Source organism: Rhinoraja longicauda, chromosome 33 (genome assembly GCF_053455715.1).
Source record: "Rhinoraja longicauda isolate Sanriku21f chromosome 33, sRhiLon1.1, whole genome shotgun sequence".
Taxonomy (NCBI): domain Eukaryota; kingdom Metazoa; phylum Chordata; class Chondrichthyes; order Rajiformes; family Arhynchobatidae; genus Rhinoraja; species Rhinoraja longicauda.
In genome coordinates, this window is record NC_135985.1 from 13008347 (window position 1) to 13022189 (window position 13843).

The 13843-nt window shown below is 42.3% G+C and overlaps 1 protein-coding gene across 3 annotated transcripts in view; it reads right to left on the bottom strand.

Annotated features, from left to right (window-relative positions):
• unc13c (unc-13 homolog C (C. elegans)) overlaps positions 1–13843 on the bottom strand; it is a 247857-nt gene that overhangs the window by 70605 nt on the left and 163409 nt on the right. For all 3 annotated transcript variants that reach the window (XM_078427403.1, XM_078427401.1, XM_078427402.1), the window contains 3 exons: positions 2908–3034; positions 857–953; positions 580–723 (listed from right to left, as the gene is read on the bottom strand). In XM_078427403.1, coding sequence (XP_078283529.1) covers positions 580–723; positions 857–953; positions 2908–3034 — 368 coding nt within the window. The remainder of the gene's footprint in view (positions 1–579; positions 724–856; positions 954–2907; positions 3035–13843) is intronic.

The window sequence follows — 13843 nt, forward strand, 5'->3', positions numbered from 1 at the left end:
CTGCAATAAAGAAGGAAAGGTTTAATCATCCAACGAGTCACTGGGATTTTTGCCAAGATATTTATTGATCAAACACATCATGGAATCTAGTACACAATAAAAAATAACATTCCTATAATGAGTCAGATTGCAATTTGTACTGATTTTTACAATTAGTGTAGAAAAAATCTTGTGAGATATTTTTTGGCTGGAGAGAATATATGGGAAATTTTCCTCAAATTTGTATTAAACTCTAATTTTTTGTAGATTTCACTGTATTGTAAAGAGTCCAAAAGCAATAGTATTTTAATTGTATTAAATTGTATTAAATCCATTGTTAATAGTAATTTAATTGTATTAAATCTACTGTTAAACATCTTGCACTATTGCACTTGGACACTTCACAATACAGTGAAGATACAATAACACAGTACAGATACAATACTGCACCCACAATCCAGGAAGGAACTGCTGATGCTGGGTAATGAGTAACAACTTTGCTTCCCAGTTGACTGAACTAAACAAGTAATCAATATTTGAAACAGTTGACAGTTTTTAACATTCTGAGCTTTCCTGCCCAGAAGTAGTGGACACACGTACCTTAGCAAATCTCCTCATGAAATGTGCCAGAGCCTCCGGATTAGGACATTCTAATTTTTTGATAATTTCAAAACTTTGATTCAGTTGAGTGAAGACATCCACAACAGAGCAGGAGAACAGAACATGCTCAGAGGTTTGCTGGAACTGGGATAGAAAAGCGGACACCGTTCATTATGGTTCACTTCTTAAAATACATTAAAGTCTACTTCAACTGGTATTTCGATAAAGTATGCAGAAAATGTATATGTAAGGTGATCTGTAGAATGTTGACACTTGCCCCATCTTTCTTGTCTCTTTCAAGGGCTCCATGAAGAAATTCCATTGAAACATCTTCATTTTCATCCAGCCAATCAATGGCAAAAGATTCAAACCACCTTGTAAAATATTAAGTGGATCATTAAAACATTTTCACGAATTCTGTAGGATGCTAATTTGCCATTTTGCAATGATTTCAAAAAGGCCTATTACAGACTTTTTATCTATGTAAGTAATTACTCTTCATGTGGAGTGAAACCCATTTATAATAAGTGTAATGTAGTGGAGAACTTGGGAAGTAAGGGTAACACCAATATGGACAGGTATCAATAACTCAATGGTGCTAATGCACAATACACTGCCTCAGCAGCTACATGTTATATTCAGTTATACAACATAGAAACAGACTTTTTAGTCCACTATGTCCATGGAACACATTCCAGACATTTATTCCTTGTCAATTTAAATGCTCGTCCAGATAATTCTCAAATGGCTGAGTGTGTCGGCCTCCATTACTCCACTGTTAAATATCTTGCACTATTGCATTTGGACACTTGCTCCTCCCCTCAATGCAGCCGAGCCGATCGTGACGTTTGCGATCGTGGATTTAGCTGCAGTCCCCAGAGATACATTAATGCCCAATATAGAGAAATAGTTTTGGACTGAGATGTGCTCTGACTAGCTGGCTGCCTTCCTTCTTCTGCCTGGTGGTCAACCATTCCTTCTGCGACTTCCTTTCCTTCAACTGGGAGGTGACCTCCTATAAAAACATGCAATCAATGACTTCCAGTTTCATGGATGCGTCACAGAGCATCCAGCTGATGCTCAAGCTCCAAAACCTGGCACGCCAGCCGGTCAATCTGGAGGCACTTCCTGCGGATGTAATCACCCAGACCGCAAACTCTGAATACCCTCATTCTACACCATTCAATCCTGCAGTTCTACAAGGTATAAATGATAGTGATCACCTAAATGAATTGGTGGAGAGTGGGCAATTGTTGAAAGGATGCAGAGAACCTTGATTATGACCAGGGTCAGGACAAAACCCTATGGACGTCAGCGCTCCTCGTTAACACTGCCACTTCCAAATAGACTTGGGGGCATTATTTTGTACTTTACACTGTTATTGTCCACTTATTTGCCTGTGTGTTATTATGTAATTTACCCTCTATTCTGTGAATTTGTATTCTGTTTGCTTTGCGTTCATACCTACAAGCCTACTGCTATCTCACAGAGCACATGTCTCCATAATCTGTCTCACGCAAGGAGAAGCTACAATGCCACAGGATAAATCAAATCATCTCAGTGTTTCTGTCTTTGCAGAGCAATACAGTGCCACTTGTATTGCTTAATCAGCAACACAATCCTTACTTCCAGACTCTATGATTGGACAAAGAGAAGCAAAAACAATTTCAACCACTCATGTAATGAAATCATAGCAATACAAAGCTTCCAAGCATTTGCATAACACAAAACATTAATTGGAAAGTAGTATAAATAAGAGACATCCTAAGGCATTAACAGGATTGGAAAACTGGAAGTATCAAAGGCTCTAGATCTATGTAAGAAAGAGAAGGAGAAGACAGGCATGGGTTACTGATTGTGGATGATCAGCCATGATCACAATGAATGGCAGTGCTGGCTCGAAGGGCCAAATGGCCTCCTCCTGCCCCTATTTTCTATGTTAGCTTAAGATTTGCACAATCAGCGACATATAGAACAAGCATATCTATATATTCACCAGTCTGATTGAGGTCGGACACACCAGGAGGTAAGAGCTCCAACTCAAAATGGACGACAGTGAATCAGAAGCAAAAATCAAATTGGGTTGGTGAACCACGAGTCGAGTTTCAACCTTACTTCCCAGAATTACTCCCGTCAAATAAATGGAGGCTTATTTTAAATGTAATTGCAATTCCAACACTATAAACACATTAGCACCATCATTTGTGTTTCAAAAATAATATTTTAATAATTTAGATTTAAAACCTGAATGCGTCAGACCATCTAAGATGACTTTTCCCTTAGGTAATGTTCTGCATCATAGAAATGAATACAAATTTCATTACTTACAAAGAATATTCTGCCACTGCATCTTTGGAACCTGGAAGGTCTTGCACATATTCATTATAAAACCATTTTACTTTGAAGTGCAAATTCATATAATCGGCACTCTTGCATAATCGATGTTTTTCATGTTCTGTAATAAAGCACAATTTAAAAAAAGTCATTTTTTATATTGAATAAGAACAGCAGTGATAAAAGGATAATTATTTTTATATTTTAAAGTGTACCATTGTTCGAGCCTAATGTTTCTTTTGAGTGATACAAAACTATTATTAAACCTACTAAATTATTAACATATTGATGGAGTAGATTACTCTCACCATTTCCCTTTTGTTCCATGCAAATTCCCACTATTATACTTTTGAAATTGATAGCCAGCGCAATAAGTTTAAGAGTGAAAAGAATGATAAAATTAAAAATCTGCTGAATAATGGCAGTATAATCACATATTATGACCATTATAACTACCAGGCACTTTTGAGTTATGGTCATAATCATAGCCACAGTGGATATGAAATTCAGATTTGCCTTTCCTTATGTTAGTACAATGTCATGCCTACTCTCTCAGCCTTTTACCACAGCAACTGCATTGTCATGAAGTAGGTACAGGGAAATTTAATATCTAGCATTCTCATAGCTGAGAAAAAGTCATAAAAGTCTTGTGTGTGGTCAAGAAACTGTGGGTGGAGGAGGTGCAGGTACATCTCTGTCTCACCCTGAAGAGCTGTTTAGGTCCCAGGATGGTGGTAAAGGAGCCCTGCAGGAATTAGTGTTGCATAAACAAGTTGCCTGAGAATGGAGTTGGCTGCTTAACAAGTTTGAGGATGACACCATAATTGGTCGTTCAGCCAGACAGTGAAGATGGCTGAGATTACAACACGATCTGGATCAACTGGTAAAGTGGGCCAAGGAATGGCAGGTGGAATATAACTCAGACGAATGAGGAGTATTGCATTCATCTCTTTTCAGCCTCGGCCACTACCTTCCCCCTTACCTCCAGCCTGGCTGCATCTGCCCATTTTGTGTTCTTATCCACTTCCATCCATCAAATATCAGCTTCTGTCTCAAACTCCCTCCCCCCTCCTTCCAACCTGGCTCCATCTGCCCATCTTCCCCCACCTCACCTGGTTCCACATGACTTCCTGCCTCATCCCTCCCCCTCACCTCTTTCCAGTGATTGTCTCCCCTCTACATTCTCAAACCCTAAACATCTGTGTTGCTGAGTTCCTCCAACAGTTTTCTTTTCTGTTCCAGATTCCAGTGTCTCCAGTCTCCCATATCATCAGGATGTTGCCTGGATTGTAGCAATTCAGCTACGGAGAGAGACTAGTTAGGCTGGGTTTGTTTTCCCTGGAGCGAAGGAAGTTGAGGATGACTGACAGAGGCAGATAAAATTAGGGTAGATATTCAGAATCTTTTTCCCATGAGTGAGGTATCAGAAAACATGACAGCATAGATTTGAAGTCAGAGGAATAAGTTTTAAAGGGGATGCGAGGGGATTTTTATTTTTGCACAGAGATCTGGAATACTCTGCCAGAGGAGGTGGAGGAATCAGATGCAATCGCTATGTTGAAAAGACACTTAGACAGGCACTTAAATAGGCACGGTATGGAAGAATGTGTGCTTAATCCAGGCAAATGTGATTTGTGTAGAAGAGCAAAAATGTTGGCCCAGACTTGGTGGATCAAAGGCCTATTTGCATGCTGTACAACTCTCAACTCTATGAGATGATCAATCAGGAACAAAGGCAAAGTCAGAGTTTGTAAGGAGAAGAAAGATTACTGAAAGGCAATGATGCACCTGATGTCCAAGGAGAAAAATATTTTCTGTCCTCCGACCATGCGGATCAATAATGTTGCAATCAAACTTAGGCCTGTGTAATGGTTTATTTCAGGAAATGTATAGATTGAAAACATTCATGAAGGTTGTAAAATTCAATCAAACTTTTGTTCAAGAAGGTCGCTAAGTTCCTATAATATAGCACAACCCTCAAAATACAGTGTTATGGCGAGTCCGAAACTTGTTGGTTGTAGAAGAAGTTTATTGCAGCCGCAATATTCGAATACAGAGTTAAACAACAAGGTAAAGGACAACCATTACAAACTTACTGTCTTCCTTGAAGACTTCGCCGAACTGACTAAATCGGGCGCCAAACGCGCACATGACATCGCTGGCCAATCAGCGATGTCGCTCCCTGGACCAATCCCCATGGTCGCGTTCCCACGTGACCTCGCTGGCCAATCCGAGGGTTCGACGACCTGGACCATTCTCTATGGTCGCTACAGTGTAACAAAATGGTCTGGGGATGAAACATCTTGCTTTGACATGTTCAGCTGCTGGCACTAGCAATGTGTCAGGGACACTGATGGGAATAAGATATCTTCTCTTTACTTAACCATATAACCATATAACAATTACAGCACGGAAACAGGCCCGTTCGGCCCTACCAGTCCACGCCGACCACTTTCTCTGACCTAGTCTGACTTGTTGCAAAGCTTTCAGGAAATTTTGTGTTAACACTGTACACATTTTTTTTTGCCTCTATTGCCCCCAAAAGACTTCAGATGAGCTTCCCAGCAAACAGTGCACCCCCCATGAACAGCTGTAGGCAGCAGGAGAAGACATAAGGCTGGTCCCAGATTCCTGCCCCTCAGGAGGAATCATTAGTGTGATTCAAGCTGACTGCATGCCCATCAAATGTTAAATTAGGCACCTCTAATGAAAAGACTTTGTGCCTCGAGCTAGTGTCATTCTGTGAGCGACAGTCTTCCAAAACCTTTTAGCCAATCTCTCAAATCAGTACCCAAGCTTTTGCCATCCGTAACCACACAGCCTTTTGATCGACTTAGCATTTAGAACTTTAATTACCAATAAAAATATCTTGAAGGAAATGAAAAATGCCATCTTGCCATAAGTTTGATTGAACTTTACAACCTTCAAGAATTTTTCCAATCTATGGCTTTACTAAAAGAAATAATCAGTCAGGCCTTGACATTTTTGCTGAAACTTTATTCTGCTTGGTAGAAGGACTTAAAATATTTTTCTTGGTCATCAGGTACATTATAGTTGCCAAATGCAGTTAACCAAAATGGATCAGCTTACTTCTTAAACTTGTAAAATTTCATCTGCTATTTTCCAGATCCATCTTACACTTAGAATTGGATTCAGGCTATTCCCAGTATGCTATGAAAAGTGAGAATTTAGCATTTTTCTCAAAATTCATTATTATTATCTTAAACTGAAATTAACTCTGATGAATAAAAATGTATTTCTAAAACAGCTGTCACTATCAAAAAGATTCAATTAAAACTTTTGAAATTTTAAAAGCTGCACAAATCAGGGAAATATTGCTGTGATTTCTGTTGATGTTTCTATTACTTCCACCATTTCTATTCCTTCACAGCATTTTGGCAATGCTGGTGTCTTACCTAAAGATTAGAGCTAAAGATTGGATCTTCTTGGACATAATTGATTTTGACTATTCCAGGTTAAATGCAGGACACATACGAGTTATTGTGCTTTGCATACCGGGCCAAGGATGATGCAGTCAAACTAGGCCTGCACTTCATCCTCCAGTACCAGATCGCAAGGGCACCTATGCAAAGATTTTGTTTGTGGACTTTAGCTCTGCATTTAACACTATTGTGCGAGAGCTACTACGAACTCTCCCAGTTGACTGTGCCTGAACCCCTCTGTCAGTGGATCATCAACTTCCTGTCAGACAGGAAGCAGCATGTGAGGCTGGAAAAGCACATCTCGGACCCGCAGACCCTCAGCATAGGAGCTCCACATGTGCGTACTCTCCCCTCTCCTGTACTCTCTCTACACCTCCACAGACTCCTCTGTCAAGCTTCTCAAGTTTGCGGATATCACAACCCTGATTGGACTGATCCAGGATAGGGAGGAACCTGCCTACAGACGGGAAGTGACACAACTGGAATCCTGGTGCCTTCGTAATAACCTGGAGCTCAATGCTCTTAAGACAGTGGAACTGATTGTAGACTTTAGGAGAGCTCCCCTTCCCCTCCCCCCACTCACCATCAACAACACCACAGTCACATCTGTGGGGTCATTTAAGTTCCTTGGACCATCATCTCCAAGGACCTTAAATGGGGGCCACCATCGACTCCACAATCAAAAAGACCCAACAGAGGAAGTACTTCCTGCGGCAGCTAAGGAAATACAATCTGCCACAGGCAATGGTCCAATTCTATACTGCCATCGAAGAATCTGTCCTCACCTTCTCCATCATGGTCTGGTTTGGCTCAGCCACCAAGCACCACATTCGGATGCGGCAACGAATCGTTCGCACAGCTGAAGAGGATGTTGGCTGCAACAATTGATGAACTGTACACTTCAAGGGCCAGGAAGCGAGTGGGCAAGATCATCTCTGACCCCTCTCACCCTGGCCACAAACTCTGAAGCACTTCCCTCTGGAAGGCGACTCCGGACTGTCAAAGCCGCCTCAGCCAGACATAAAAAACATTTTTTTTTGTCGAGTAGTAGCTCTACTCAATAACCAAAAGTCTGTAGTCTCTTTTTGCTCTGGTTTATTTCACTCACATGTTTAAACTGTAATGTTGTATTCTTAATGTTTTAATGTTTTATGCTTTATTTTTAATCATTTACTGCATGTTTGTGTTGTTACTTGCGAGCAGAGCACCAAGGCACATTCCTTGTGTGTGTACATACTTGGCCAATAAACTTATTCATTCATTCATTCATTCATTCATTATAAATTATATTTTCATAATAAAAGATAAAAAAGATCACATATTTATGCTTACCACCTGTAGAATGTACCCCCTCCCATTGCCATTTTACTGTATTTGAGAGGCATGGATTGTGTATGCGTTAAGCCAATGTCTTCTTATATTTACACATATCTGAGTGCAGATTATTTGCTGATGATAATATCACGTCTTCTAACAATAGAGAACAGAACCCCATTTTTAAAAAAGAAAGTATACCAGTAAGTTTTGACTATTTTATCGAGACAGTGGGGCATTCCCATAGGAACACTGCATCAATTGGAACATAATTATTTTGTTAAGATTTTGCAATTTTAGGGCTCATAAGAATGTATCAGAAATATGGGGAATACAAAAAAGAGTGAATGCAATCTTTTACCCAGGGTAGAGAAATCAAACAAATCAGAGGACATAGGCATCAAGTGAGAGGGGCAAAGTTTAATAGCAACCTGAGGGGCAAATTTTCACTCAGTGGGTGGTGGATATATGGAAAAAGCTGTCAGAGGAGGTAGTTGAGACAGATACTATAACATTGGACAGGTACATGGATAGGAAGGGTATACCGACTGAGGAATATGGGCCACATGCGGGCAAATGGGACCAGTTCAGATAGGGCATCTTGGTCGGCGTGTACGAGCTAGGCCAAAGGGCTTGGTTCCATGCTGTATGACTCTATGACTCTCAATAAGTCAGTGTGTTACTTTTGAGTGCTTTCAACTTATATATTATGTAATTTACACATTTTCTGCTCGTGCAATTCTAGAAGTGAAAGTTAAGCCGAAGTGGACCAAACCTTAACATGCTAATAAAACCTACTATTATCACAATCCTATTGATGACATTAATCTACTTCAAGTACATATTATGAGAATGATTTTCGGCTTGGGATTTGGGTGCTTCAGGGGTAAGTGCCTTGTATCTCCTTGCATTATTTTATCCGCTGCCAAGGAGACGCAATAAGATCTTGTTTCCTCTCCAGTCCTTGTAGAAAAGATTCCACAAAATCAATTTCTAAATTAGAAAAGTACGATCCATTTTATGAAATAACATTGCACCAATGCATTTTTCATATTACAATAGGTTTTCTGAGATAATAGCTCACAGCATTTTAATGCCTTGTGCTTGTAACGCTATCCCAATTGAACATAAATATTGGAGTACACACTGTGATACATGAATTTATTTGACTCTGCCCACAGCACTTGAAAATCAGGCATAGGGAAATCTGCAAATTGAGATGCTGTGATTCTGCACAATTTACCTTGTGTAGCTATTAAACACCACGTGTCACCTGGTCTATCAACAAAATTTGACATTACAGTATTTTCGTTAATGTGTGGTATTTATATATTTGGCGATAACAATCTTCATTTTCAAAACTGTCCTTCAACATTTTTTTAAATTTGGTAAATAGAAATATTTTGCAAAAAAATTATAAAATTAAAAGGCTAAAGGGCCTGTCCCACTTAGGCGATTTTTAGGCGACTGCCGGCGACTGTCAAAGTCGTAGCAGATCGCCAAAATTTTCTTTTACCCTACGACAATGACCACAACAATGCCGAGTCAGGTCGAGATTACACCGTCTTCGGAAACATCGCGAAAATTCCCACTCTGTCAATGCTTCTCCGGCATCCTCATTTTCGCTGAAATCACTGACAAGTCGGTAAGTACTTGAGAGTTTTGAAATATAACATCTTGCCCGGGTTACTTGAAAATCAAGCTTCACGGTAACGAGGCATAAACTGGATTCCAGTTTACTAATAGCAGTATTAAGAAATTTAATTTTAAAAGTGGTTAAATGGATTTTTGTGCGGAGTGTGGGCATTCTTTGAAAATGTATGGGAGATGCATATCTGGTTTCTGGGTTGCATATCTGGGTTGGGAGCCTACTTTAAATGTAATCGCTGATGGCCATAAACATCGCAAAAATTCCCACGCTTACCTGACCGTCAAACTGTCACTTCCAATCTACCTGTCCAATGTCCTGACGGTAAATAAATTGGTTAAACACAAGTATTTTATGGTATCTTCAAATGACTTTATTCATTTTAATATTATGTGCTTCTAAATGCATCTAAGAGAACCTAGCAAACCTGGGGACAGCATGCGACAGCGCCCGCAATAAGCAACGATACCTGGCGACAAGCCAGCTGTCGCTGAGAAATTTCACTCCGGTTGATTTCTCAGCGACACGCTGAGATCCACTACGATTCTTTGAAGACTCCTCACGATCATGCCCGCGACACCCCGGCAAATTGTCGGCGACAGCCAAGTCGCCGGCAGTCATCTTAAAATCGCCTAAGTGGGACAGGCCCTTAACTGATTGAAATCTAATTACTCAGAAGCAAATCCAGAAAATGTAAAAACTCAGTAGGTCAGGCAGCATCTGTGGAAAGAGAAACAGACAATATTACAGGCTTGCAATCCTTCCTCAGAACTGGGAAAGAAAGAGATGCAAGTTAGTTTTCCATAGGAGAGAAGATGGGAGAGGAACGTGGAGGACAAAGGGAATGCCTGTGATTGGATGAGTTGAAGAGGATTAATAGGTACAATTACGACAACTTCTCGGCCTGTATGAGACATTGTTAAAGGTAAAGTGGTGAGATTTTCCCTGAGGCTAGTTTTTTGCATGCAGGATTTGAAACAAAAACAGAACATGGAAAATGTTGGAAACATTAAACAAGTCTGGCAGCAACTGTGGAAAGAGCAACAGTTAATGTTTCAGATGAAGAGTCCTTAATCAAACCTGCGAAAGAGATAAATGTTAATCTTGGGTGGCCGTGAATGTAGTTGAAGACAAGGGAAGTTCTCTGATAGATTTAGCGCAGTAGAACATTCTGCAATAATCAGTAAAAAGATCAATTGCTGACATGCGGAATGATGATGCAGCTGATCACAGCTGGACATCCCCAAGAACTCTGCAGCAATGTCTGTGGGCTCATTATATTGGCCTCCAGCATAACAGTCATTCTTTGTGCCTGCTGTGACTTCAGGTTAATCCTACCAGGGCTCTTTAGTGACATGTTCGCTCAAAGGCAAACTCTCCTCCCATCTCTCTAATCCAGTCCCTCTGCCTATGTTTGTAATGTGACGTGTAGCTAAATTATTTGAGAGGAATTCAAATGCAACAACATTTATTGCTAGGTTTTACTTGACAACATTATTGACCACAATTAGGTCGCTTAACTTCCAACACAATTTATGCCTTGAATTGCAACAAATTAGTCAATGGTTAGCTTCTTCTTGATTGCTTTAAACTCAATATTTAGGAAGTTAACCACTAAAGACAACACTTCCAACACTGTCATCCGAGCTGCTGCCCCAACCCTGGCAACAGGAAGGAAGTGGACGGCTAAGAATGCGACACAGCAGGCAAAATCTGCTCTCCACCAAGGCGACATGATTGGGCAAGTCCAACACGGACGAAGTGGCTTGGGGCTTGGCGAAAAGCGACCTTGCTGGAACAAGGCATCCTCACTGGAGCGCCGGAAGTTGGTCACGGCCGAAGTCCGCCGACAGGAGGAGTCGAGTAGGTGTGCCAAGGCTGTGTCGCAAGCTAAACAGGGCCAGTGGATGAGATGGGAGAGTGTGGAAAAGCGGAAGATCAGCTGGAAGGACATGTGGGAGATGGAGGCGAGCAGGATAAGCTTCCTCATTCGGGCAACCTATGATGTCCTTCCTAGCCCAAAAAATCTCAACCAATGGCTGGGCGAAGATCCATCATGCCCCCTGTGTTCAACACCAGCCACGCTTAAGCACATCCTCACTGGGTGTAAAGTAAGCCTCTCCCAAGGACGGTACACCTGGAGACATAATCAAGTGCTCAAATGCCTGGCAGCGACTCTGGAAAGCAAAAGAACAACCAACAATGCCCTGCCGCCCAGAACAACCAACCCAGTTATGCCAATTGCCTTTGTTCGGGAGGGGGAACAAAAGCAACGGAAAATTCCACCAAGGACAAGGTTTGGACAGCTGGAGGCAGCCCGGGACTGGCAGATGCTGGTGGATGTGGACCAGCGGCTTACAGTTCCACCAGAGATAGCCATCACCAACTTGAGGCCTGATCTTGTCCTCTGGTCCAACTCTCAGCGCATGGTGTATTTTGTGGAGCTCACAGTCCCTTGGGAGGATGCTGTGCAGGAAGCCTTTGAAAGAAAGAAACTGCGCTACACAGACCTTGTAGCGGAGGCAGAACAGCGGGGCTGGAGAGCAAAGATCTGCCCGGTAGAAGTTGGATGTCGAGGATTTGTGGCAACATCTACCGTAAGACTGATGAAGGACCTGGGGATCAGCGGACAAGCCCTACGCCAGGCTATCAAGGAAACATCACAGGTGGCAGAGCGGAGTAGCCAGTGGCTCTGGCTGAAGAGGAAAGACCCAATCTGGTCTCCCAAATAAGCCGGCTAGGCAGATGTAGAGGGGGGTGGTTCTGGGACGCCAGAATGCACTGCTGAGCCTACTGGAGACGTCGTGGGTCCAATCAGCGAAACGTCGATGAAAGTAGGTGCCCTCTTGATAACCCCAATGACGTGTCTGCCTAGCCTTTCTCAACATCGGAGGAGCATAGGTGAGTGCATAAGCCTCCCATCACCACCGGGAGCAAGTTGACATTTGGCACTTTGGATTTCTAACATCTTGTCCTGTGTATTTGGAAACATTTACCCTGGAATCATCCAGTGACTGCCGTGAATAGAATGGCTGACAACAAGGGAAAGACCTTGTGACTGCTGGAAAGACAGCTGACAGGAGGAAATAGACCCCACCTGGGGCAGGCATGGGCTAGCTCCCCATGTCAGCAGGATCCAATACTAATCAGTATTTTGGATTCACCCGCCTATTGCTACAAACAGAATTAAAGAAAGAATACCCCTAGAGTCTGCGAGAGTGGGGGCGGAAGAAGACTCATTGACGGATAATACGGCCATAGACCTAGGAACGGAAAAGACCATGAGCAATACATGCACTCACCAAGAACCATGCGCATAATCAGCATCCGAGTAGAGGCTTCAGGTCTGCCCCTGCGGCTGGATGAAAATAACATCTTCAAAGGGCTTGAAAATACATCAAGGAAAGAAAGGGTGCTTGAGGGAGGGAAAACAGGGACCTCGCATTGATAAGTACTTCCTGAGAAGTCAATCAAGTCAGTCGAATGAAGTCCAGCGACTGGAGTCTCACCAAAGTTCGCAGGACATCAGCCCCCCTGATGAAGGAAACTCAAGCACAGTTATGCAGACAGAGGAAAATATGGAGCCCATCCAGCCAAGAAAACCAGCAATGGAAAAAAAAGATCAGCGGAAGAAAACCCCACGTGAAATGGCCTGGAGCCTCGGAGAAGAAAGAATGGGAGACCATAAATGCAGACCTGACCAATATCCTACAGGGTGTAAGGGGTACAGTCGAAGGAAAGCTCGATAAGATGGGGGACATTATCTATGGTTATGGAGCAGAGCGATATGGAGTAAGGGAGGAAAAGGAAAGGGCACCAGCTTTGGAAAGCAAGTCCAGACGGCAAAAGGAGATGGAATGCCTAATCCGGGAGAGAAGGCAGCTCAAGAAGCAGTGGAGGAAGGCTTCTGATAGTGAGAAGGAGGGCATCAACATTCTCCAGGGAAACATCAAAAGCCGTTTAGCAACCCTGAGACGAGCAGAATACCTGCGGAAGTCACGAAAAAAGAAAGAACGAACGAGATCACGCTTCTTCAAGGACCCCTATAAGTTCGTAAAATCACTTTTCATCAAAGAAAAGGGAGGAAACCTGAAAACATCAAGGCAGGAGCTAGACGAGCATCTGAAAAGAATACATGCTGATGACAAAAGACACCTGAAGACAGCTATTCCATCGGACATTCCACCAATTGAACAACCAGAGCACCAGATGGACATTAGTCCTCCAAAGTGGAGGGAGGTTGAACAGACAGTAAAGCGGGCAAGAGCATCTTCAGCCCAGGGCCAAATGGGGTTCCGTATCGACTCTACAAGAGTGCTCCTGATGTTCTTCGCTTCCTGTGGAGGCTAATGAGAGTGGCTTGGGAGAAGATAATTATACCCAAAGCATGGCGCAGGGCAGGTGGAGTCCTGATTCCGAAAGAGAAGGAATCCACAGATATCAGCCAATTCCGCCCTATCAGTCTCCTCAATGTAGAGGGTAAAATCTTCTTCAGCATCATAGCTCAGAGGATGACCAGCTATTT